The 27,810-nt window shown below is 44.3% G+C and overlaps 1 protein-coding gene across 1 annotated transcript in view; it reads right to left on the minus strand.

Annotated features, from left to right (window-relative positions):
- Positions 1 to 27,810, minus strand: part of dnah12 (dynein, axonemal, heavy chain 12) — a 357,153-nt gene that overhangs the window by 65,099 nt on the left and 264,244 nt on the right. Inside the window, exons 49-57 of the mRNA XM_041191445.1 lie at positions 25,485 to 25,661; positions 24,338 to 24,469; positions 24,139 to 24,228; positions 23,872 to 24,012; positions 14,070 to 14,311; positions 13,391 to 13,538; positions 12,225 to 12,370; positions 9,770 to 9,984; positions 9,084 to 9,276 (exon numbers count right to left, since the gene is read on the minus strand). Coding sequence (XP_041047379.1) covers positions 9,084 to 9,276; positions 9,770 to 9,984; positions 12,225 to 12,370; positions 13,391 to 13,538; positions 14,070 to 14,311; positions 23,872 to 24,012; positions 24,139 to 24,228; positions 24,338 to 24,469; positions 25,485 to 25,661 — 1,484 coding nt within the window. The remainder of the gene's footprint in view (positions 1 to 9,083; positions 9,277 to 9,769; positions 9,985 to 12,224; positions 12,371 to 13,390; positions 13,539 to 14,069; positions 14,312 to 23,871; positions 24,013 to 24,138; positions 24,229 to 24,337; positions 24,470 to 25,484; positions 25,662 to 27,810) is intronic.

Below are 27,810 nucleotides of genomic sequence, written 5' to 3' on the forward strand. Positions count from 1 at the left end.
CAGGCGTTGCCCAACTTTTACCAAGACCTGATCAAAGTCTGGAAAGTGGTCGCCTCGCGACGCAGCTCTCCCCCGTCAGGAGTAGCGGCTATCGTCAGAGAGCCGCTGCTCAGGAATCTGCCCCTCCGTCCTTTTCAGTGGTTGGCGGAGAGGAGGGCTGTGGCCGCAGGGGTGACCAGGATCGGGGACGTGCTGGGTGGCGGAGGACTGGGCTGGATGCTCCTGCAGGAGTTGGCGCGACGTGCGTCTGTGAGTGTCCAGGTCGCAGCCGATGCCATCCAAGACCTGAGAACGGTCGTGCTCGGACCCGATGTTATTTTGGGTCTTGAGGTGGCCCAGGTGCGCGGTGGTCTTCCGTCTGAACGCTCCCCTGTTCGGACAGAATTCCACATTGGCCCCAAGCCCCGAACCCTCCCTCGGGTGCTGGTGCCCCGCAATATGAGCCGCCTCGGGGACATGCCCTCCGTGCCTTTTGGCACGGCAAAGAGGGACTTTTTGTATGGACTGCTGCTGCACCCCTTCCATTTTCCCGCCCTTGTCCGTCGACCGGACACGCCCTGGCGTGCCTTGTTGCCGTCCGGCGGCGGAGGCCCCCGATGGGAGGCCCCCTACGGAGGTGTCCTCCCACTTTCTATCGGGGACCTGGGTTGGAGGGTGTTGCATGCAGCAGTCCCCTATAATAAGAGGATGCATAGGTTCACGGACTCTCAGGACACGTGCCCTTTTTGCGGTCTTGTGGAGTCCGTGGACCATGTATACATAGGGCGTTGTAGGCTGCACTCCCTTTTTAGTTATTTGAAAAACCTTTTATTGATGTTTTGTTTGCACTTCAGCCCCACGCTCCTGATCTATGGGCACCCGGTGCGGAAGGGGGTCGGGAAGGAGGAGGACCTCCTCGTGAACCTGCTCCTGGGCCTGGCCAAGTTGGCCATTAACAGGTCCAGGCAGCTGGCGATCGACGGGGGAGTCCCGCCCGATTGTTTGTCCCTCTTCCGCGGCTACGTTCGCTGCCGGATGTCCCTGGAGAGGGAGCACGCGGTGTCTGCTGGCACTCTCGAGGCCATCCGTGCTCGGTGGGCACTGCGGGGACTGGGGTGTTTTGTTGACCCCTTTAATCACATTTTGATTTAAAGTTTGTAAGTTTCCTTTAAACTTTGTTCTTGGTTTTACATCTGACCTGAATTAGGGGCTGTGCCTGATTTATCCCAATTTTGTTGATTTGGTTTTCATTTAAAAGATTATCAAGAGTTCAAATCTCACAATGGCAAACTATGAAACAATGTAACTTCATCTGAATAGGAACAGATGGAAACGTGTTTGTACTCAAAGACTGCTGGTCGGTCAGTGGCAGATGGATCCCCTACCCGAGGAGCTCAGGCCTTTCACCTGGAGCAGGAGCAGCCTCCTCTACCTGGGGGTCCATCTCTGCCCCGCTGAGGAATCCTGGCCAGCAAATTGGCAGGAACTGGAGACGAAAGTCACCGCTCGCCTGCGGCGCTGGACAGAACTGCTCCGAGTGCTATCTTACCGAGGTCGAGTTCTGGTCATAAACCAGCTGATCGCCGCCATGTTGTGGTATCGGCTGGTCACTTTGACCCCTCCCCCAGACTTTGTCACAAGAATCCAGAGATTGTTAGTCGACTTCTTCTGGGACAAAAGATTGCACTGGGTTGCTGCCGAGGTTCTGAGTCTCCCGCTTAGGGAGGGTGGTCAGGTGCTAGTGTGCCTACGCACACAGGTGGCGACTTTCCGCCTTCAGACCCTGCAGCGATACCTCTACGTCGAGCCTCCTCCTAGATGGTGTGCCCTGACGACGTATTTCTTCCGTCAGGTGCACGGCCTGAATTATGACATGCAGCTCCTGTTTATAGAACAGCTGGGCCTTGGTGGCTCCTTGCAGGCGTTGCCCGTCTTTTACCAGGACCTGATCAAAGTCTGGAAAGTGGTCGCCTCGCGACGCAGCTCTCCCCCGTCAGGAGTAGCGGCTATCGTCAGAGAGCCGCTGCTCAGGAATCCGCCCCTCCGTCCTTTTCAGTGGTTGGCGGAGAGGAGGGCTGTGGCCGCAGGGGTGACCAGGATCGGGGACATGCTGGGTGGCGGAGGACTGGGCTGGATGCTCCCGCAGGAGTTGGCGCGACGCGCGTCTGTGAGTGTCCAGGTTGCAGCCGTTGCCATCCAAGACCTGAGAACGGTCGTGCTTGGACCCGACGTTATTTTGGGTCTTGAGGTGGCCCAGGTGCGCGGTGGTCTTCCGTCTGAACGTTCCCCTGTTCGGACAGAATTCCACATTGGCCCCAAGCCCCGAACCCTCCCTCGGGTGCTGGTGCCCCGCAATATGAGCCGCCTCGGGGACATGCCCTCCGTGCCTTTTGGCACGGCAAAGAGGGGCTTTTTGTATGGACTGCTGCTGCACCCCTTCCATTTTCTCGCCCTTGTCCGTCGACCGGACATGCCCGGGCGTGCCTTGTTGCCGTCCGGCGGCGGAGGCCCCCGATGGGAGGCCCCCTACGGAGGTGTCCTCCCCCTTTCTATCGGGGACCTGGGTTGGAGGGTGTTGCATGCAGCAGTCCCCTATAATAAGAGGATGCATAGGTTCACGGACTCTCAGGACACGTGCCCTTTTTGCGGTCTTGTGGAGTCCGTGGACCATGTATACATAGGGTGTTGTAGGCTGCACTCCCTTTTTAGTTATTTGAAAAACCTTTTATTGATGTTTTGTTTGCACTTCAGCCCCACGCTTCTGATCTATGGGCACCCGGTGCGGAAGGGGGTCGGGAAGGAGGAGGACCTCCTCGTGAACCTGCTCCTGGGCCTGGCCAAGTTGGCCATTAACAGGTCCAGGCAGCGGGCGATCGACGGGGGAGTCCCGCCCGATTGTTTGTCCCTCTTCCGCGGCTACGTTCGCTGCCGGATGTCCCTGGAGAGGGAGCACGCGGTGTCTGCTGGCACTCTCGAGGCCTTCCGTGCTCGTTGGGCACAATGGGGACTGGGGTGTTTTGTTGACCCCTTTAATCACATTTTGATTTAAAGTTTGTAAGTTTCCTTTAAATTTTTGTCCTTGGTTTTACAGCTGACCTGAATTAGGGGCTGTGCCTGATTTATCCCAATTTTGTTGATTTGGTTTTCATTTAAAAGATTATCAAGAGTTCAAATCTCACAATGGCAAAACTATGAAACAATGTAACTTCATCTGAAAACAGATGGAAACGTGTTTGTACTCGAAAGAGTTACAAAGATAGGTGGGCTTGGCCTAAATAGCCAAGTGGTTATGGTACAGGGTTTGTAACATCAAGAGTTCAAATCGCACAATGGCAAACTATGAAACAATGTAACTTCATCTGAAACAGATGGAAATATGTTTGTAATCGAAAGAGTTACAAAGATAGGTAAGAAAGCAAGTTGCAAAGAGGGCATAAAGAGTCTGCAAAGGTTAAGTAGTAGGTTAAGTGACTGGGCAAAAATTTGGAGGATTGTATATAAATATAGAAATATGTGAGGTCATCCACTTTGGTAGGAAGAATAGAAAAGAAAAATGTTATTTAAATGGAGAAAGACTACAGAATGCTGCAGTGCAGAGGGATCTGGGTGTCCTCATGCACAAAACACAAAAAGTTACCATGCAGGTACAGCAAGTAACTAGGAAAGCAAATGGAATGTTGGCCTTTATTACAAAGGGAATGGGTTATAAAAAAGTAGGGAAGTCTTGCTACAACATTAAGGAGCATGTGTGGGATCACACTTGAGTTTTATGTACAGTTTTGGTTTCCTCGTTTAAAGAATGATACACTTCCATTAGGGCAGTTAAAAAAAGGTTCACTGGGTTGATTCCTGGATGAAGGGGTTATATTATGAGGAAATTTTGAGCAGGTTGAGCCAATACTCACTGGAGTTTAGAAGAATGAGAGGTGATCTTATGGAAAGATAAGAGATTCTGAGGCGGCTTGTCAGGGTAGATGCTGAGAGGATATTTTCCCTTGTGGGGTAAGCTAGAACTGGAGGGATAGTTTCAAAATAAGAGATCACACATTTAAGGTAGAGATGAGGAAGAATTTCTTCTCTCAGAGGGTTGTGAATCTCTGGATTTCTCTACCCCAGAGAGCTGTGGAGGCTGAGTCATTGAAGATATTCAAGGCTGAGATGGGCAGATTCTAGAACTGTAGAGGAGTCAAGAGATATGGGGAACAGGTGGAGATGAGGCCAAGATCAGATCAGTCAAGACCTTATGGATGGCAGAGCAGACTCATATGGCCCTATGGCCTACTCTTGCGCCTTTTTCTAATGTTCTTATAAATATCAGCATTCCTTCCTAATTATGTTATTTGGGGTTCCTGAGTAGACCACCTGGGAATAGAAATAATTATGTTGATCCTGGCTAGGTTATGCATACCAAATGTTTTGTTAGGACTGGGGTTTGGGGACAATTGGCCTTGGTTGTGTGAGGACAAGGGATCAGCTTGCTTGATATTTGAGAGGATCACTGAGTATGGAATCTTCCTCTCCTGCCATCAGTGGGATTTGTACTGGGCAGGGGTGGAAGATGTGTCAGGGGGCAAAAAATCGGTTTCCCGACATCAGGAAACCAGGTTGGAACTGTCCCCTCCCAATGTTCAGGGTGGGTCTGGTCTCTTGCTGATGCTCAGCGAGGTCCCATCTTATATCTCACGCATGCTCATTAAAACCCCAACAGACGGTAATCGTGCACCCGCATCAAATCTTCCACCCCACCAGCGGGAATTTAATTCCGTTCTGTAACCCAACTGGGCATTTGTGGTGTGCACTTGACAAGAGAGAATTGTGGAGTTGGATTTGGAATCAAACTAGCTGCAGCATTGGCGCTGGCTGCAGGTATGGTACACGTGGCAGGCATGAGGGGAGAAGGTCTGGAGGAAATGAAGGAGGGGTTGGTGGATGCAAGATATAAAGTGGGGGCGTGGTAGTTGCAAGACACAAAGGTTAGGGTGTGGGGGGAGTCCAGGGAAGAAGAGGGGGGAAGGAGAGGATGGGGGGGGCGGGGAAAGAAGGCATGAAGGGAAGTGGGGGAAAGAAGGCACGAAGGGCAGGAGGAAGGAAGGCATAAAGGGGACAGGCGGGGGAAGAAAGGCACGAAATGGACAGGGAAAAGGAAGGCATGAAGGGGACGGGATGGAAAAAAGGCATGAAGGGGATGGGATGAAAGGAAGGCATAAAGGGGACTGGAGGAAGTAAGGCATGAAGGGGACGGGGGGCAGGGAGGGGACATGGGGTGGGGCCAGAATGCTTCAGAGGGAGAGGTCAGTGGAGTCAACATTGGGATCCTGGGGGAAGAACTGGGGGTGCTGGTGATATGAGAGGATGGTGACTGTGAGAGAGGGAAGTGGGACATGGTAGGGTGGGTGGGTTAGGGTCTCGGTATGGCGAGTATAGTTCTCATATTGGGAGGGGGTCATTGAGGGGGACAAGGATGGTGACACGGATTGCGGAGTGGGGAGGATCAGGGTGGGCATAGAAACGGTGACTGGGGTGGGCTAAGTTTGGAGGGAAGGCATGTCCAAATTAACAGTGATAGGGTCCAAGGTGATGGGAAGAGACTCAAGGGTTATTGAGGGGAGAGTGGAAGTGACATGTTGGGGGGTGGCGGGGTGGTCGACGGTGATTAGGGGAAGTTGTTGGGTGACAGGGGAGGCTAAAACATGGGAGAGACAGTTTGGAATGAAACACACGTCATCCTGAGGCAGGGCCAGCTCCAGATCAAGGCAATGCCCTCAATGTCTTACTGCAAAACATCGAAGTGGGGGGACAGTCTGCTCCAGGTGGGTGGAGCTGAAGGTCAGCACAAATGGGCAACTAAAGGGAAACCATAATAAACATGTGGAGAATGTATGAGAGCTTTCTCATTTGTTATTCCTCACTATTTAGTGAAGGGCATGCGGTAGCAGGTCTGGTCCAGAGGGTTCTCAGGGCAATGAGATCCAGCAAGGTAGAGCTGCCTTTCATTCTGAATCATTGGCTGTCAGCTCCAGGCAGGGTTAGGGAAAGAGAGGGAGGGGGGTGCCTACAAGGGATATGCAGTGAATGGCAGCCAAATTGTGACTGCAAACCTCCATCCTCCCGGGGGAATGGACCTGCCCAACAAAGGCTCATGCAGTCAGTCTTTTCATTGTGACACGGTCTGTCCATAGTTTTGAGGGCAGTGAACGCAAGCGGAATCATGTGGGTGGGAGGCCTTTCCCATGGCAGTTATCACCCTTGTTTAAGAGCAATGTTTCCATGAACAGTCATGTATTAGGGGGAAGAAGGTCCATCCTAGGTCCCCCTCTGGAAGGAGCAGACTCCACATGAGCATTAGAACTAATAGCAGCAAGAATGAATCAAAGAGACTTCCAAACAGTGTGAAAAAACATTGACGTGGGAGTGCAGAAACTATTTACAATGATCGAACACCCTTGCCACCAGGGTTAATTCAATACTTTTTAATTTTCCTTACTCTACTGCTACATCAGATGCTTCCCCTACATCTCAGCAGGGGTGGAGGCAGTCTGCTGACTTCATGCCCTCTTCTCTGTGATGACTTTGGTGGCATTATCTGGAGGCCCAAGGCCTGAAGGGCTCCAGCCTGCTTTGGGTTTCCTGCTCAGGGGGCACCCTCCTCGGCCTGAGCAGCTAGAACTGATGAGGTCACAGGCAGAGGGGATTGGGAATACCTGGACACCCTTGGAGATTCCTGGGTGGATGCCCCCGGGGTGTTCATCTGACATTCCTCCTCCCTTTGGGTGCCTCAGAGCACCTCCCTGACTCCTTGCGGGGAAGGGCCATGTGGAGGGAAGTACAGATGCCCCATCCCCCTCTCACGTAGCCACTGAAAAAGCTTCCTCCGTAGCTAAAGTGATGGAGTGCAGGTCTGAGTGCATCTCCAGCAGGTTCTCCATGGCGTCCACTATCTTCCCCACGGAGACTTCAATGCACTCACATGTTGGAGATATTACATCAGAGAGCATGCGGACAGACACCTCTGCCTCGCAGGCCACTCTGTTGAGGGCCTCTGACACTTCTGCCTGATGTTCTCCTGTGTCTTGTTGATACTCCAACATTCTGTCCATGGCTCCTTCCAGAGGCTTGTCATCTGACTCAGACTTAGTGAGACCTCTTCTCCAGCAATCCTCTGGTGCCAGAGACCTTGGCTGTCACTGCCTCCTCCTGCAGTGGACACATTTCTGCACAGTGACCACCAGAATGTGAGCCCGAGCCTAAACTAGATCTATGAGCCACCGAGGTGTGTCTCTCTAGCCTGGTGGAGGGTTCAGGTAAATGCTGTGGTGGCTGTACAGGTGAGAAGTCGCCCTCAGCCTCTTCCAAGGTCTCCTGCGGACTCCAGGTGCGGGGGCTAGCCTCCCCTCTTCTTGCTGGCACCTAGAATGGAGAGAGGAGAAAATGATTGACTGCCTAAGCTGGCTCCAACTTGGCACTCATCAATCCCCCTGATTTTCTGGATGGTTGTCTGGATGATGCATGTTTCCTCACTAGATGTTTAGGGGACACCAACCTTGCTGTCGGCAGAGGCATGGTCTTTGTCCTCCCCTGTCAGTTTGACAGCCTGCTGTTCAAATTGCGTAAAGGACCTGAGCTCAGGCAACACCCCCATTCCCATTTTCTCTCTCTCTCTCCTGTTTGGGCCACCTTCTCCTGCATAAAGACATGCAGATGGATTGTGAGCACATATGATGAAAGAGCAAATTGCAGGTTGCTAATTCTGTGGCTAATAACTAACCTTGTGACTACCTCAAACCTGATCACCATGTGCATGGCACAAGTGAGGAGTGAGATGGAATAGTCTCCAGTTGCCTGGATGAGCGCAGCTCTAAGAACATTCAGGAAAGTGGACACCATGCAGGACAAAGCAGCCCACTTGGTTGACATCCCATCCAGCATCCTCAACATTCAGTCTGCACCACCTGTGCACAGTGGCAGCAATGTGCACGATGTGCAAGATGCAATGCAGGAGGTCACCAAGGCTCCTTGATCAGCACCCTCTACCCCTGCAAGCTCTACCAGCTAGAAGGACAAGGGAAGCAGACGGCATGGGAGGAGTAGCACTTGCAGTTGTCTCACTAATAGCACAGAATATGGACTGTAGTGGTTCAATAATGCTGTAGCCCACAATGCTGGCCTTGCTGATGATGTCCAGGTCCCATGAGACAAACATCAATGGTGAGATGGGTTGGAATGGTTGAAGGTTTACTTTCCCGAGTGGCGTGGATTAAATCATTGACCCTTTTCCTGCACTGCAGGGTGGTCCTCCTCTCTACCCCAAGGACGCTAACCACCCTGGCTACCTCCCCCCAGGCCGCAGTGGTCAGTTGGGACAGCCTTTCGTGCACTGTCTTCAGGAGATGCTCGAGAGATGCAAAGCTGAAGTGGGGAATTGCTGCTTACTGCCTTCTCCTGCTCCTTCTTCCTGTTAGTGAAGGCCTGACTGGGTGCCTTTTAAATATGGCGCCTGGACATAACAGTGGGGTGCCCAGCTTCCTGCCCGCCCTACCATAAAACTCGACGGGGAACATGCACTTGCACAACTAAGGAGGTGGGGTGCACACGATTGTGCATAAAAGCACACCCCAGTCAGCGGCAAGAATCATGAGACTTTCTCATCCCTCCACAGACCTTATGGTGCAAGAGGAATATTCCACCCTCTGTGACTGAAGAAGGAGATTTTGTAGTTTTCAGAAAAAATGCTTCAGTAATGTTCAGTGACTACAGAGAATAATGGGTGATTAGGGCTGGAGGTTGAGCAAGAATGGGCCACTGATCCAAAATTGTATTGATTGTGAAAATCATTTCTTATCATATCTGTGAAAATTCAGTCTACTACTACAGAAAAAGACATATAAATGCTAACATCTATCAAAAGAAGCTTAAAAAAGGGACAAAATATTTTTCTAATGTATTAAATGCTATTGTCACAAACTAAATATTTTACACTGTTGTTTTGGCATACTTGTCAGGCAATGAAAACTGACGATACAATAATGAGCAACCTTGAATTGTCATTTCAGTAAAGTAAAAAATTAGACTTTGGAAAGATGCATATGCTAAATGCCTGAATATACCTTTCCTTAGCAACAACGATCCCCAATAGCTGGTCCTCAAGCCCCTCAGGGGTGATCATAAAGTTGAGCAGGGAAACCTTTGTTGCCAACTCTGGCAAGTAGTGTGGATTTCTCAGCTTTGTTGTTATATATAGTCGGAAATCAGCTGAATACTCAATAATTACCTCGCCGAGTTTGATACAATCCACACCCCCTGAAAACAAAGAGAAAGAGAATAATTTATGAGGCTCCCCTTCATGGTTTTGACAAAACATTACATCTAAGAAACAGCAACCCTCCATTTATCATTGGCTTAGTCTGAGATGCTTGTTCCTCTGTTGTCAGAAATATTTTTCATGCTTTCAAATACTGGCTCTGATCCCATGGTGATCCAATGTATAATATAAATACATGAGTTGACACTGAGACATAGCCAAACAATTACCAATTATACCTGTATCAGCCCAGGTCATTTCATCCAAACATAATTTAAGCAAAACTTAATACCTTCCTCTGAAAAGTGGAAGTGTTGCATGAAATATGAAAATACAAAAAATATGGTTATATAATCAAAAATATTCAGTTATAATATATTGCACTCTATTGAAATTCAAAGTAGGCAACTAAAAATACTTGCATCAAATGTTGGGATGATTATTTTTGAATAAATAATTTTTATTTCTAAAATGACAGCAATGGTTAGATACCTTGTTTGAAAGTCTGTCTGAGCAAAAGAGGCTCAAGTGAAGGGTCCAGTTCCTCGGCAACATTTTCCAGTAGGAGAGGTGTGCCAAATTGGATGCAGTTCTCTAGTGTACGCATGTAATCCAAGTCTGTCAGTTTGGCGATACTCAGTTTATTGTCACGCTCAGAATTTCTCACCCATTTATTGGCTTGGCCTTGTGGATCAATCATTAATGGCCTGAAATCAGTACAATCACAACGATAATATACTTACAGCAGAAATCAACACAAATATTTACAACAGGTGTAATTGAATAATACATACAAAACTTAACTATTTACCCTTATGCATTCCCTTAGTGCCTGTCTTCCTGATCCTTTTACCTGTCCTGGTGCTTCCTCTGTGGCTGCAGTAATGTTGGTGGAAGGTTGTCGATTTTTGCTTGGAGAAACTGCGAATGGTTTTGCATGACAACCTCAAGCAGTTCTGGGCCTAGAAGGGCTGGCTTTAGACTACACTGTCTTGGCATGGGTGGCCACAATCTGGGCTGGCTGTCAGGCAAAAGGGCACTGGTGGAAGCACAACTGCTGTCATCCTGGGAGAGGATAGCAGGTGTATGCTCCACAGAGCCACTGTCACTTCCCCAGGATGCACCTCATCAATCCTAGTAATCTGATGGAGGACCGATTGCTGCACTGATGTGCAAGCCTGCATGTCTCTTTCAGCACTGAATCTGCAGCCATGATAGCAGCAGTCTGACCCTCTAAGGCAGCAAGTATGTAGCTCAGGTACAGACATGATAGGCCAAGTGGCCTCCCTCTGCGCCATAATAATTCTGTGATCCTGTGATTCATGGCCTCCTTCTGAGCTTCCACTGCAGCACTGAGACAGTGGAAGCTTAGACAACAGAAACCCAATGCTGCATCAAGGTTAGTTTTACAAGTGCTAAAATAGAGCTGGCCATCACTTCCATGCTGGAAAAGATGGGCTCCAAGTTGTGTGTGATGCTATCTACCACATGTGAACTAGAATCCTCCATGTTCTTTGCCCTAAGGGACTTGGCAAACAAACTGCCCCATCTCCCTGACCTCACTCAAGTGTACTCTTGCCTGATTACTCACCATGGGAAAATTCTGACTCTTCACTTTCCTCTAAGCTATGCACAATGCCAGTATCTCAGTTGGTGGCTGGAAGTATCAAAACAAGTGAGAATGCTTTCTCATCATAGGTGTGGTGCAGTTCTCATCTTTCCTCATGGCGCTGCAGTGGTTGGCAGCTCTCAACTGGCAGCTATCCATTGCATGGATAGAAGACTGGCTAGCTAACAGGAAATAGAGAGTTGGCATAATTTTTTTTTCTGGCTGGCAGGGTGTGCCACAGGGATCAGTGCTGGGGACTCAACTTTTACAATTTACATAAATGACTTGAATGAAGGGACCAAAGGTATAGTTGCTAAATTTGATTATGACACAAAAATAGGTAGGAAAGAACATAAGAACATGGCTGATCTTCTTGTGCTTCGATTTCCACATTTCCATCTAACCCCAATAACCTTTGATTCCCTTGCCTAACAAGAATCTATCTAACTCTGCCTTAAAAATATCCAATGACCCTGCCTCCACGATCTTCTGAGGCAGTGAGTTCCAAAGTTGTATAACCCTCAGAAAAAAAATTTCTCCTAATCTCTGTCCTAAAAGGGTCTGCTGAAGGGTCATGAGGACTCGGTATGTCAACTCTTTTCTTCTCCGCTGATGCTGCCAGACCTGCTGGTTTTTCCAGGAACTTCTGTTTTTACTCCCTCTTGCATCTCATTTGGTGTCCTTTTCCTTGCAGCCACTTGTCTCACAGCAGTCAGCAGCAGATTCCTTATGAGTGCAGTTCAACTTTAAGAACAGACTAACTTCAAGCAGTGCAGGCTATCTGAAACATATGCTAGCCATGCATACTGCTGGGCTCCCTGTTGAGCTTTCAGTTATCCACTCAGTAGCGCTGGACTCACTCAGCTGAATGCTAAAATTGTTGAAGTAAGGAGGCAGCAAAGAATGTGCATGCTACCTGCCTCAATGGGACCAGGAATGGACTAACATGAATCATGGTCCCCACACTTGGAAATGGGAGCAAACCAATTTTTAGCCCATTAAGTTTATATTCATTTAAAGCAGCATTCTTTTAGAACAGATCACAAAGAAAATAAAATTGTTAAAGTATCTGAAAGTTGATTTCAAATATAGTTCAATAGTGCTATAATTATTGTGGCAACAAATACTTCAGTCATAAAACTTTGGAGCAGCTGTATTTGTTGCTGTAAACAGACCTGCAATGAAGGTCTAAGGTACATACGGGTCTGACTGCAGTAAAGAAAAGGATCAAAGCTTTTATCTAACAGGTTGATTTCAGAAAGCCACCAGGGGAGTTTGCAACCAGTTTACAAGATGGCAAACTTTAGTGCATAACATATTGATGCATTTAGTACTCACCATCTCCTGGAGTTACTAACAATCACACCATTATCAACTGAAAAGCTGTCTGTTGGTAATCCCGCAATGTTCCATGCTCTAATTATTATAGGATCACCCAGAGTCTTACTGAGGGAGAAATCACCTGAAGAAGGGATATCTTTCGACTGTGAACAAAGGAAAAACAGAGTCTGTTAATGAAGTTTGTTTAGAAGAAAAAGAAAAATACCTAGACTACTAGCCTAATGGGAGAAAAACAGAGCATTTATGCAAACAACTTCAAAATAAAAGAGGAATGCAAATGGGCGCAATACTATGTTTTTTCTCAAAAACATGAAGGATATCAAGGCTGAGGAACAAAAGAGTTCCAACATTCTCCATCCTCTATCAGCAACAAGCGCTCTCAGGTTTATACAACAGGTTGAATGCTGGATAAAGCTCCCTCCGTAGCTTTAAGAGGGACAGGCTAACTTCATGCAGCACAGGCTGCCTGAAGCACATGCTAGCCGTGTTTGGAAGAATTGGTGGGGGCGCGGGCGGGAAGAATGTTCCCCAACTCATGCACAGGAAGTTGCAACAAAATGGAATTTTAATTTTACACAACAGCCACCTTCATCTCTTCTCAATGTTACTGCCCATGAAGAATAGATTAAATCTAAAATAAAAATAGAAAATACAAACAGAGCAACAGGTCTCCATCTGTTGGACCTGTTGTGTGTTCCAGAATATTTGCATCGCCATTGCAGCTCACAAGGAAGTTCAACCTTGCAAACTGGACTGAATTGAAATTCAAGCAAAAGGGTTGAAAAGTAAGTGTTGAGAGTTAATTCACTCCCCAAACTAGATCCTTTAACAATTTAAAATATTTTATATTGGTGCTTTTTCAGGTTATTTTTCAAAGCTGTGCTGGGTTGTGCAGGATATCAGCTGCCTTATATTTTTGTACTGCAGTTTGCTACAAGTAATTTGGTGGGGTTTCTTAAGTGCTCATGGGCTTCACTATTCACATCAAAGAACTCTATAGAAAGTAAAGTACAAAGCAGTATACAGGACTCAGTGAGCAAATCAATAAAGATATCTGCAAGTAGCAATGTATATTCCAGCTGTAGTTGGTGAAATCCGTAAACCATATATACTTCAGTATATGCAGCCTCTACAAAGCTGCAAGAAATATTCAGTTTGAATACCTTGCACATGTTAGTCCACTGAACGATACATTCATGACGAAAAGCTGCAGTGAAAGCTCCAAGATAAGCAATGACACCTGCTGAAACCAACACATCCCCAGTCAAGGTATCATATATGTTTTGTAAATCATCTGCCGCCTTTGACCACCTAAAGATTAACAAGATAACATTTCAGAAATGAGTTATATATTGAAGTGAAATCAGCAAGTAAGTTTTGTACATGTAACTTAAATTAATAGCAAATTAATTACTAGATTCAAAGCAAATTTTTTGAAGGCTTGTTTGCGAAAGCAACAAGATTCCACTTTACTTTTGATCACACCAATTTTATCACCAAAGTCAAAGAATCATAAACAAATTTCAAAATATCCAAGTGAACAGATGGCTGAATTAAACTTAACTTGATCACTCTCATTTTTTGGGTTTCCAGCTAGGACACGAACTAACATTTATTATTTCTGGGTGCACATCACATACACTAGATTGTTCAATTTCCCCTCCCCGTTCCCATCACAAGCCCAGAAATTTGAACACACTATTCTCTCAGCAAGTGCATTGTGCCTTTTTGGCACACTCATGATGGTAGGGAGTAGAAATTGGCCCTAAAATTATGTTTCCCAGTCACTTTACCCTAATATCAAAGCAAACTAATGAGAATCTGATCTTTTCAGCATCTAACCTTGATTTTTCTCCTCCCAGTCCTCCAATGAGTTTCTCTGCTCTCTCCAACTTTTTAGCACACAGGTCTACTTGGAACTCCAGTCGTGCTTTTTCCTCAGTTTTATCCTGAAACGTCTTCTTTAGATCAGCAAGATGTTCTTCAACTTCCTTAAGCTCAGCTCTCTTCTGGTTTAGAATTTCCATGGTCTGAGCCAAGGATCTCTGTGCTTCATTCAAACGAGCCTTCTTTGGAGCAACAACCTGAAATCACAGTGTCATAGATCATTTTTGTTTCTAATTACTGCACCATTTGCAATATCTACATTTGTTGATGACACAAAACTAGGTGGGAATGTGAGTTGTGAGGAAGGTGCAAGGAGGTTTCAAAGCGGACTTGGACAGGCTAAGTGAACGGGTAAGAACATGGCAGATGAAATATGATGTGAATAAGTGTGAAGTTATCTGGCAGAGAAAACAAAAAAAAGCAGAATATTTCTTAAATTGTGAGAGATTGGGGATTGTTATTGTCCAAGAGACCTGGATGTCCTTGTTCATGAGTCACTAAAAGCTAGCATGCAGGTGCAATCAAATAAGGAAGGCAAATGATATGCTGGCCTTCATTGCAAGGGGATTTGAGTACAGGAGTAAAGATTCTAGCTGCAATTGTATAAAGCCTTGTTGAGGCCGCATGTATTGTGTACAGTTTTTGGTCTCCTCATCTAAGGAAGGATATACCTGCCATTAGAGGGAGTGCAATGGTGTATCACCAGACTAAGATAAAAGCAAAATACTGCAGATGCTGGAAATCTGAAATAAAAACAGAAAATGCTAGAAAAACTCAGCAGGTCTGGCAGCATCTGTGGAGAGAGAAACAGAGTTAACGTTTCAAGTCTAATGACCCTTCTTCAGAACTAAAGAGAGGTAGAAATGTGATGAAACGGGGTGGAGAAGGTGAAGCTGGAAAGAAGGCCAGCGATAGGTGAGGGCTAAGGAGAGATTGACAAAGATGCCATGGACATAAAGGCAAAGGGAATGTTAATAGTAACATTGACATTTCGAGTCTGTATTATCCTTCTTCTCTTTAGCTCTGAAGAAGAGTCATACAGACTCGAAGCATTAACTTTGTTTCTCTCTCCACAGATGTTGCCAGGCCTGTTGAGTTTTTTTCCAGCATTTTCTGCTTTTATTTCACCAGATTAAGCCCTAGAATGGTGGAATTGTCTTTTGAGGAGGGATTAAGGAAACTGGGCCTGTGTTCTCTAGAGTTTCGAAGAATGAGAGGTGATCTCATTGAAACTTACAAAATTCTTACAGGATGTGACAGGGTGGATGAAGATAGGATGTTTCCTCTGGCTGGGGAGTCTAGGACCAGGGGACGTAATTTCAGAATAAGTGGTAGGCCATTTAAGGCTGAAATGGGGAGGAATTTCTTCACTCAGAGGGTGGTGAATCTTTGGAATTCTCTACCCCAGGAGGCTGTGGAAGCTTAATCATTGAGTATGTTCAAGACAAAAATTGATAAATTAATGACATCGAGGGAAATGGGAAAGTGGTGTTGAGGTATATAATCAGCCTTAATCTAAATGGCGGTGCAGGCTTGGTGAGCTGAATGGCCTACTCCTGTTCCTATGTTCCAAGTCATTAATATAAATCGTAAATAGTTGAGGCCTCAGCACTGACCCCTGTGGCAGTCCATTAATTACCATATGCCAAATTGTAAATCACCCATTCATCCCGACTCTATTTCCTGTTAATTAGCCAGTCCTCTAGCCACACTCAGATATCATCCCCCAACACCGCTAGATCTAATTTTATGTAGTAACCTTTTATGTGGAACCTTATCAAATGTCTTTTGGAAATCCAAATGCACTACATCTCTTCGTTCTCCTTTATGCACCATGCTTGTTACATCCTCAAAGAGCTATGATAAATATGTCAAACATGATTTCACTTTCATAAAATCACGTTGACCCTGCCTGATTATATTATCATTTTCTAAATATCCTGCTACTACTTCCTTAATAATGGATTCTAGCATTTCCCATTGACAAATGTTAGGCTAAGTGGATAAATAGTTTCTTGCTTTCTGTCACCCTCAATTCTTGAAGAGAGCTGTTACATTTGTAGTTTTCCAATATGCTGGGACCTTTCCAGAATCTCAGGAATTTTGGAAGATTACAATCAATGCATCCACAATCTCTGCTACCACTTCTTTTAAGACCCTAGATGCAGGACATCAGGTCCAGGGGAATTGTTAGCCTTAAGTCCCAATAATTTTCCTAGTACTTTTTCTCTATTGATCGTGATTGTTCTAAGTTTATTCCTCTTTTTTGCCTCTTGATTTTCTAATATTCTTGGGATGCTTTTTGTGTCTTCTACTGTGAAGATACAAAATACTTGTTTAAGTCTCTACCGCTTCCATGTTTCCCATTATTAATTCCTTGGTCTTATCCTCTAAGGGATCAACACTGACTTTAGTTACTCCTTTGCTTCTTATATATTTGTAGAAGCTTTTACTACCTGTCCTTACATTTCTTGTTAGTTTTCTCTCATCCTCTAATTTTCCCCTCTTTTTTTTGTAATTCCTTGCTGGTTTCTAAAAATTTCCCAATCTTCCACCCTAACACTAATCTTTGCAACATTGTAAGCCTTTTCTTTCGGTCTGATATCATCCTTAAATTTGTTAGTTACCCACAGGTGGTCTATCCTTCTCATGGGGTCTTTCTTTCTCAATGGAATATGCCTTTGTTGAGAGTTATGAATTATCTTCTTCAATGTCTACCACTGCTACTCTACTGTCTTACCTTTTAACCTATTTTCCCAGTTAACTTTAGGCAAATGTGTTTTCATATTTGTAATTGCCTTTATTTAAGTTTAAGACACTAGTTTTAAACCCACACTTCTCACCTTCAAACGGAATGTGAAATTCTAAAGATTACTGTTGCCTGGAGGATCCTTCACTGAGGTAATTAATTGCTCATGTTTCATTACACATTACTGGATCTAATATAGCTTGCAACATGGTTCCAGCACATGTTGCTCTAAGAAACTGTCCCAAACTCATTCTCAAGGTCACCTTTGCCAATTTGATTTGTCCAATCTATAAGAAGATTACAATTGCCCATGATAATTATAGTACTTTTCTTATAAGCACCCATTATTTCTTGATTTATACTCAGTTCTACAGTGTAGTTACTGCAAGGCCTATAAACTACTCCCACAAGTGAATTCCTTCCTTTGTTATTTCTTATGGGGAAACAGTGGCGTAGTGTTAATGCGTGTAGTTTTGGTCTCCTTACCTAAGAAAGGATATAGTTGCCATAGAGGGAGTGTAGCAAAGGTTCACCAGGCTAATTCCTGGGAGGCAGGATTGTAGTATGAGGTAAGATTGGGCTGTCAAGGCCTGTATTCACTGGAGTTTAGAAGAATGAGAGGGGATCTCATTGAAACTTATAAAATTCTGACAGGGATGGACAGACTGGATGCAGGGATGATATTTCCTCTGGCCAGGGAGTTCTAGAACAAAGGGTCACAGTCTCAGGATACAGGGTAGACAATTTAGGACTGAGATGAGGAAAAACATCTTCACTCAGAGGGTGGTGAACTTGTGAACTTATGGAATTCTCTACCACAGAAGGCTGTGGAGGCCAAATCAGTGAATATATTTAAGGAGGGGATACATAGATTTCTGGACTCTAAAGGCATCAAGAGGTATGGGGAGAGTGCTGGAGTACGGCCTTGAAATAGAGGATCAGTCATGATCACAATGAATGGCGGTGCAGGCTCAAAGGGCCAAATGACCTATGTTTCTATGTCACTGGACTAGTAATCCAGGGCCCAAGCCAATACTCTGGGGGCATGGGTCCTAATCCCTTCAAGACAGCCGGTGGAATTTAAATTCAATTAATAAATCAGGAATATAAAGCTAGTCTCAATAATGGTGACCATGACAACTATCATCTATTGTTATAAAAACCCATTTGGTTCACTAATGTTCTTCAGGGAAGAAAATCTGCCATCCTTACCCAGTCTGGCCTACATGTGACTCCAGATCCACAGTATTGTAGTTGACTCTTAACTGTCCTCTGAAATGGCATAGCAAGCCAATCAGTTCATAGGCAATTTGGGATGGGCAATAAATGCTGCCCTTGACAGTGATGCCCACATCCAATGAAAGAATTTTAAAAAATCCACCCATACTGATTCTACATCATGATTCTCTGAACCAAGACCTTTTCTCCCAACTATATTGATCTCATCCTTTATTAACAAAACTACCCAACCTCTTTTTCTTTTTTTCCTGTCCTTCCAAAATGTGAAATATCTTTGAATGTTCTAGTGAAAAGGGTAAATAGGGTGGTCAGCAGGACTTTAAACTAGAAAATGGGGGGGAAGGGAAGGGTAAAACTCCAAGAAGTATGACTAATGGGAAACAAAGCAGCAGGTTAGCGTGTGGGTGGGTGTGGGTGTGGGTGGGTGTGGGTGGGTGGGGGGGGGGTGGGGGGGGGTGTGTGTGTGTGTGTGTGTGGATTCAACTTCATGGAAAATTATGAAAAAACTGAAAAGAAAGGAGAACCCAGGAGAGGCTATTAAAGTCTCCAGAACACAAAATAGGACAGATTGTTTGGAAAGGGCTAGGAAGCTAACTTCAAACACATCAGATAAGGGGATGACAGTGAGTAAGGGGACGGGAAATACAGGACTGAAGATGTTGTATCTGAATGCACACAGTAAACGAAATAAGGTAAATGAGCTTGTGGCGCAGACTGAAATTGGCAGGTATGATGTGGTGGGCATCACGGAGACACGGCTGCAAGGGGATCAGGACTGGGAGCTAAATATCTATGGATATACAACCTATCGAAAAGATAAGCAGGTTGGCAGAGGGGGTGGGGTTGCTTTGTTAGTAAGAAATTAAATTAAATCGATAGCAAGAAATGACGTAGGGTCAGATGATGTAGAATCTGTGTGGGTAGAGTTGAGGAACCGCAAAGGTAAAAAAACCATAATCGGAGTTATGTACAGGCCTCCGAACAGTAGTCAGGATGTGGGGCAGAAGATACACCAGGAGATAAAAAAGGGGTGTAAGAAAGGCAAGGTTACAGTGATTATGGGGGATTTCAATATGCAGGTAGACTGGGAAAATCAGGTTGGTAGTGGATCCCAAGAAAAGGAATTTGTGGAATGTCCACGAGATGGCTTTTTGGAGCAGCTTGTGGTGGAGCCCACTAGGGAACAGGCAATTCTAGATTTAGTAATGTGTAATGAGGCAGATTTGATAAGGGAGCTTAAGGTGAAGGAACTCTTAGGAGGAAGTGACCATAATATGCTAGAATTTACCCTGAGAGGAAAAAGCTGGAATCAGATGTAACAGTATTACAGTTGAATAAAGGCAACTACAGAGGGATGAGGGAGGAGCTGGCCAGAATTGACTGGGAGATGAGCCTAGCAGGAAAGACAGTGGAACAGAAATGGCAGGAGTTTCTGGGAGTAATTTGGGAGACATAGCAAAAATTCATTCCTAGGAAGAAGAAGCATACTAAAGGGAGGACGAGGCAACCATGGCTGACAAGAGAAGTCAGGGACAGCATAAAAGCTAAAGAGAAAGCATACAATGCAGCGAAGAGCAGTGGGAAGTCAGGGGATTGGGAAGCCTACAAAGACCAACAGAGGACAACTAAAAAAGAAATAAGGAGGGAGAAGATTAAATATGAGGGTAAATTACCCAGTAATATAAAAGAAGATTGCAAGAGTTTTTTTTAGATATATAAAGGGTAAGAGAGAGGCAAAAGTGGATATTGGGCTGTTGGGCTGCTGGAAAATGACGCTGGAGAAGTAGTAGTGGGGAACAAAGAAATGGCGGAGGAACTGAATAGGTACTTTGCATCAGTCTTCACGGTGGAAAACACGAGTAACATCCCCAAAGTTTAAGAGTTGGGGGACAGAGGTGAGTATGGTGGCCATTACCAAGGAGAAGGTGCTAGGAAAACTGAAAGGTCTGAAGGTGGATAAATCACCTGGACCAGATGGATTACACCCCAGAGTTCTGAAGTAGATAGCTGAAGAGATAGTGGAGGCGTTAGTGGTGATCTTTCAGGAATCACTGGGGTCAGGGAAGGTCCAGAGGACTGGAAAATCGCTATTGTAACCCCCCTGTTTAAGAAGGGAGTGAGGCAAAAGACGGGAAATTACAGGCCAATTAGCCTGACCTCAGTCGTTGGTAAGATTTTAGAGTCCATTATTAAGGATGAGATTTCAGAATACTTGGAAGTGCATGGTAAAATAGGGCAAAGTCAGCATGGTTTCATCAAGGGGTGGTCATGCCTGACAAATCTGTTAGAATTCTTTGAGGAGATAACAAGTAGGTTAGACAAAGGAGAGCTAATGGATGTTATCTACTTGGACTTCCAGAAGGTCTTTGACAACGTGCCGCACAGGAGGCTGCTCAGTAAGATTAGAGCCCATGGTGTTAGAGGCAAGATACTAGCATGGATAGAAGATTGGCTGTCTGGCAGGAGGCAGAGAGTGGGGTTAAGGGGGTCCTTCTCAGGATGGCGGCCGGTGACTAGTGGAGTTTGGCAGGGGTCAGTGTTGGGACAACTTTTCACTTTGTACATTAATGATCTAGATGAAGGAACTGAGGGCATCCTGGCTAAGTTTGCAGATGATACAAAGATAGGTGGAGGGACAGGTAGTATTGAGGAGGCGGGGAGGCTGCAGAAGGATTTGGACAGTTTAGGAGAATGGGCAAAGAAGTGTCAGATGGAATACAATGTGGGGAAGTGTGAAGTCATGCACTTTGGGAGGAAGAATAGAGGCATAGACTATTTTCTAAATGGGGAGAGAATTCAGAAATCTGGAGTGCAAAGGGACTTGGGAGTCCTAGTCCAGGATTCTCTTAAGGTTAACTTGCAGGTTGAGTTGGTAGTTAGGAAGGCAAATGCAATGTTGGCATTTATTTCGAGAGGACTAGAATATAAAAGCAGGGATGTGTTGCTGAGGCTTTATCAGGCTCTGGTCAGACCACATTTAGAATATTGTGAGCAATTTTGGGCCCTGTATCTCAGGAAGGATGTTCTGGCCCTAGAGAGGGTCCAGAGGAGGTTCACGAGAATGATCCCAGGAACGAAAGGCTTAACATATGAGGAACGTTTGAGGACACTGGGTCTATACTCAATGGAGTTTAGAAGGATGAGGGGGATCTGATTGAAACTTACAGAATACTGAAAGGGCTGGATAGAGTGGACGTGTGGAAGATATTTCCATTAGTAGGAGAGACTAGGACCCGAGGGCCTCAGAGGAAAGAGAAGATCTTTTAGAACAGAGATGAGGAGAAACTTCTTTAGCCAGAGAGTGGTGAATCTATGGAATTCATTGCCAATGAAGGCTGTGGAGGCCTGGTTATTGAGTGTATTTAAGACTGAGATGGATAGGTTCTTGATTGGTAGGGGATCAAAGGTTAGGGGGAGAAGGCGGGAGAATGGGGTTGAGAAACTTATCAGCCATGATTGAATGGCAGAGTAGACTCAATGGGCTGAATGGCCTAATTCCTGCTCCTATGTCTTATGAATATCTAGATCCCAGCCTTGGTCACCTTGTAACCATGTCTCTGTAATGGGTATCATATCATACTCATTTATTTCTATTCATGATATCAATTCATCCATCTTGTTTCAAATGCTGTGAGCATTCAAATAACTTCAAATTCCATCTTTTTCCCAATTTTCAGTACCCTGACCTTTGTTGCTTGTGCACTCCTATGTATTATCGCATTATGCATTATTGCCTTGTCCTTTCTCTTTAACTTTCTAAATCGCCCTTCATGTGAACCCTCCTCTCCACTATTTAGTTTAAAGCCCTCTCTACAGCCCTAGTTATATGATTCACCAGGATACCAGTCCCAGTGCAATTCAGGTGAAGACCATCCCAACAGTACAGCTTCCTCTTTCCCCAGTATGGCACCAGTGCCCTATGAATTGAAACCCACTTCTCTCACATCAGCTTCAGAGGTTTGTAGAGGACAACAAACCTCTAGGTCTATTTTGGGAAGGGATTAAACATAAAAGTTTTATTTGTTTGCTTCATATTCAGGCCAGTGCCAGGACTCTCAAAACCTCAGGTCTGTTGGAGTCTGGTGCAGGCTCTTGCACTAGGTTTATTCAAATACACTCAGCTAACTGAAATTGAGTAAACTGAGATGGGAGACTGGGAACATCCTCTCCAAACTCATTAAACGTGAACATTGAGCTTATGCCTATTACAGGTGCAGGTAGTCTAGTGGTGTAGGAAAGCCTTAGGAAATCCTAGGGCAGTGCTGTTAGTACACTAATGTATTGTGTCTCTGCTACTCTTTCTTCTTCACTATGCCTAGGGAATAACAACTTCTCAGTGCAATGAACAGGAACGTCTACCCTCATATCTTTCAAGGGAAAATTAGATAAATAATTGAAATGGAGGAAAATACAGTACAATGGGGAAAGACTAGGGTAGTTGAATTAGTTTTGGATTGCTGTGGAAAACAAGCATGCAGGCCATTGGACTGGCCAGCCTCCCTCTGTGCTGTAAACATTCATGGTTCTAAGGCAGTGGTTTTTAAACCTTTTTGACTGCAGACAAATTAGATGGGGCACAAGACCCTGCAGGCCACCCATTGGTCCTAATCCACTTGCTTTCACTTGCCACTGCCAAAAACTTATCAGAATTAATGGGAAGAATGACACTGCTTTTGATGAGTCACTAATGAAGTGATGTCTGGTTCCAAGCTGAGGAGCCTCAGTCTTATGTCAGGCTCCATGTACAGATGATCTTCTTTGTTTTTAGCTCCATGTGTTCAAAATCCTATCTTGCAGTTGTATCTTGTAACAAAATAAATCTTGCTTGTAAAAATATATTGTTGCTGCTTGTGCATAAGGGAGTCATTCTAGTTGTGTAATATCATGAGAGTCGTGTGGATGAAAGTTCTGGCCTGTTCTGATGTATTGCACATCAGTGACTTGCATTTTGGACCAGCCCATGGACCACCTGGAGGACCCTCCTGGACCACCAGTGGTCCACAGATCACACTTTCAGAACCACTCTTCTAAGGTGAAGTAATATACCAATAGCTTTCTAACAATGTGTGCAGAAAATTCAGAGACAAAATCATCCTTGCAGGTCTCATGTGACCCGAGATAGGAATTCAGAAAGTGGCAAGGGCAGAGACTATAAATAAATGGTGCATGTTCCATTTAGCAGCATTCCATTTAGCAGCACAGGAAAAGGAAGGAAAATACAAAGGTCAATTATAAGTAGGGACAGGAATCATTGTTGTGGTGACTGAGGGGCCAGCGAACCATTTGGACCACTGCGATATGAAACCCAGGAAAGTTTAGCAATTTCTCAGCTAAAAACTAAACAGGGTGAAAAGCAGTGTTGGTCAGTGGATGGGAGCAGGATGTTGGGATGCAGGAGGTTGTGGTGGAAGTCCCAAAAGAGTAGCCCCCAGCATGCTCAGCTCAATGGTTAAGAGGGTTTTTGTAGCTGGGAAAGGTGAGGGAAGGCATCTGATAGGAATCTCTTTCACCTGCATATGAGAAGCAAGTGGAATCAGTGCAAGTCCTATGATCCATACAGGAGTTCTGTTTTTTGAGTTATTGGGGAAGTTATGTTTTCTAAATATCCTACTTACATATGCAAAGTAGCCAGGCCAGTATAAATCATCACGTTATCATTATTATCATAATGAACATCTTTGCAAGCTGTACAAAGATGGAATTTATTCTCCTTGAGTTATTAATTTGCTGTTCTCACTGTTTTGGCCATGGGTTGCAGCAAGTCACTACCTTTGCTACGCGATCATACACCTCCATGGCAAGGATCCACTTGCACAAGCCTTCTGCTGCCGATGAGGCTTTAACTACCTTCTGTGGGTCAAAGTCAGGATTGGTGAGGTATTCAGTACGTATCTTCTGCATAACAGCAACCTGTCCAGGAGAAAAATGCATGGTGCATGTTACCGTGACAGCATTCATGTGACAGTTGACTAGTATCAAACATTTAAAAAATGAACATAAGTATATAAAAATGAACGAATGTATAATAAAACTTACTGGAATGTTATCTTTGTCATACTCCCTCAAATCTCTTAGGAAATTCATGTCGCCCAGCAACTTCTTACTGGGTCCCCAGTAATCTAAAATCTTAAAAATAAGCCAAATGGAAACACATTTTTATAATTTTTAGATCTGCTGGAAAATTGCATATTTTGTCAGAAGTACAAACTTGAATGTCTTGCTCTTTGGATTTTACCTTTTCTCCCCTTCCAGAAGGATCATTGATTTTTTCTGGTTTGATGAGTTTCATGACACAAATAGCAGCCATCACTAGCTTGACTCCCTGTGGAGGATTCTTCATCGATTTAACAATTGTGATGTCAGATGGCTAAAATGCAAATTGAATAGATATATTTATGCACACAGTTACTGGTGTTCAAGCAGATGTTTGCCTTACTTATAGTGTTTAAGTGAAATAAAAGTACAATTTAGCTTAAATTGTTCCAAAATATACTACATTTTTAAAGAAAAATGTCCCTCTTCTCTATCTCTTTAAATGATACATTACTATAATACCCATACCAAGCAACCCATTCCTCTCACTCCTTGCCCCGTCTTTCATAGCCACAGGTTCAGCTGCTCCGACTCATGCTCTGAAATTCCTCCTTAAATCGACCTCTTTGACTAAGCTATTGGTTACCCCTCCTAGTACCTCCTTTGGATCTATTTTATTGATTACACCTGAGAAACATTGAGACATTTTTATTTGTTATGTAAACAATCGCCCAGATGGGATAATAAAATCCCAACTTCAGTTGCCAAATTGTTTGTCTGAATAATGTAGTATCAATGTTTCTATTGACAACTATGCCAATTAAAGCTTGCTGCTTTTTCAAAATGCAGTCTCCCCACCACTTGTACTCCTCCAAAGCCACACAGGTCATGGAATCTTTGGGTAGGCTTGGTTTACCACCTGGTCCTTTCCTGCCTTTGCCATGTACAACATTTAGAAATGACACAGTACACAGAGAAAACATGAAGAGAGTCAAAATATCCTTTTCACTATTTCCTTAAAAAAAAAGCAGCATTTAAATAGAAGGATCTGCATTTTGCAAAAAAAAAAATCAGATTCTCCTTCATACTTGAAGTTTGCCACATTTGGATTGCTTCTCTTTTTCAGATACAAGTTGGTGCTTATCTCAATTGTGAAACTTATCAACTGTTCAAAGTCTAACTTGTTCTGCCATTTATAATTGACAGTTCTTAATTACAAAATAATTATATCTTTCATAATAGTGTATAAAACTTATCACCTTCTGAGAAGGACTACTGAGCCCCAAATTATATTTTTGAAAATGACACTAAAAGATTAAATTTTTTAATTAGTGGATTCTGAGACTTGCCTTCAAAGTATCCAAGGCAGAAAGTGCAGCTTCCAGAGCTGGAATAGCCTCTGCTAGCTCACTCTCACACTCATTCTTCAAAGCCTGGGCTTCACTTGCTTTCTCAGTAGCTGCTTCTTCATCCACCTTTACAACTTTGCTCTTTGCCTCCACCTCTGCAGATTCTACCTCTATGACCTTGAGAAATAAACATCAACATGAATTCAGATTGCCATTTGATAATTACTATTAAGAAATGTACTACCACTTAACCAAAACATCAAACAGTTTTAAAAGTTTCAGATTTTTTATTCTGGATCTACATAACCCCCGCCACCTCAACAATTGCCATAGAGCAGAATGAGAATCAATGACCTTACAAGGGTGGCCAAGATAAGTAAAGTAACTATTGCAAATCCATTTCATCTACAATTGAATGCGTTTGCATTCACCTCCTTCCCCTCTCATACTCTTTTTCTGTCAGCATCCGTGGGTTAAAGAAATGTGTGCAAAAAATGACTGCCACAAAGACACATTTAGCAAGGACACTTTGCTTAAGAGACAGTGCATCTTTATCTCTTATATTTATATTGATCATGTATTCATATGAGGCAAATGCCTTCACCATTCAGATTCTATAAACATTGTCCTTTCCCTTTTCAAAGGAAAAGCTGGGCCATAACCAACAACTGGGGAAAGAACACCATCACTGAAAACTTACATCCTGCATTAATAGCCTGCACTGGAAATCAAGGCAGACGGAGAGGAGAGGCTGGAGACGAGCTACCCAGAGAAGCTTGGTAAAAGCTAGGGAATATTCATCATAGGTAGTGCATCGGCTTTATTCTCAATGCACTGCAATACCCTTATGCATATTGTTATTTCTTCAAAGGACAGTGCTACCGTTTATGCGGCAATGTAAGATTTTCTGCATTCCACATCATAGTTAGTACTTTGGAGGAAGAGACCAGCTGCTCTGATTCCCACCCAGGCACTTCCAGATCAGAATCTGCTGGGGCATCAAGCTTCTCAGTGGCTGTTACTTCTGCATCAACTGGATTATGGCGCCAATGCAAAAACATCCACTTGGGGGACAAACTTTTGCTGAATGTAAAGAGTATTCATGGTAAGAGGCACTGGGCACTAGTGAACATGTGTATGTGGGTGTGCAAGAGCAGCATAGTGCTGTTCCTCCAGGAAGGGATAGCCTCCTGTTAGTTGGGAAGTCTAGCGACCCAAGTCTCAGGGGTTGGGTTTTCAAATAGGTATAGTTAAGGAGCATAAATTTCCCTAAGGAAGTAAATCCAGTTTCCATGTATATTATTGAGATAGCGAATAAGCAGCAGAGGTTCACGTTGCATAAACATTGTTGCCTTAGAAAACCGTAGAGACAGTGGCGGTCTGCCAGGATGTCTGAGTGGCAGCTAATAGAGCTGCAATGCTTTAAACAGGATATTTTCCCAGGGCTTTCCAGACACCATTGCAATTGCAAGCAAATGGCTTCTGGAAGTTGGCCCTTCTGGAATGATAGCTTAATTGAGATAAGGATCACCTCAGATCTCCATGGCTCCTGTGGAACTTTCTCAGCCAGTCACCACCCAACTGTCATGTCATTCAGGCTATATCTCACAGAAGAAGATTAGGAGCAATAGCAAATAAGTTCACCGGCTCAGAGGTGAAACAAGTAAAACAAAGATAAGATTTAGTTATAAATGGGGAATATTTTTATTAGCACCTTTTTATAAATCATTCTGAGCAAAGTAAACACTTTCTGGTACATAAAGTTTAGAGTTTATTTCTCTGCTTTCTAATTTTTGGGGTCCAAATGATAGCAGGGAAACGGTAGACTTTTATCTTAGGAGAAAAATAGATTGAAGACTTTGATAACAATCAACAGCTTGCATTTATATCATGCCTTTAATGCAGTAAAACATGCCAAGGCATTTCACAGGAGCATTATCAAATGAAGTCACTGAGTCACATGAAGAGAAATTTGGGCAGGTGACCAAAAGCTTGATCAAAGAGGTAGGCTTTAAGGAGTGCTTTAAAGGATGACAGCAGCTGAGGAGGAAAGATCTAGGATGGAATTCCAGAGCTTAAGGACTAAATATTGGAAGGCCACTAATAGTGCTGAAATTAAAATCTGAGAAGCAGAAGAGACCACAATTAAAGGAGCTCAGATATCAAAGGTTTTAGGGCTGGAGGACACCTCAGAAATAGGGAAGGAATAATCATGCAGGAATTTGAAAACAAGGATGAGAATTTTAAAATTGAGGCATTGCCAATGTAGGTCAGCGAGCACAGGGGTGACTGGTGATCGGAATTTGACGTGAAGTTCTTTGACAGT

Source organism: Carcharodon carcharias, chromosome 7 (assembly GCF_017639515.1).
Source record: "Carcharodon carcharias isolate sCarCar2 chromosome 7, sCarCar2.pri, whole genome shotgun sequence".
Classification (NCBI taxonomy): Eukaryota; Metazoa; Chordata; class Chondrichthyes; order Lamniformes; family Lamnidae; genus Carcharodon; species Carcharodon carcharias.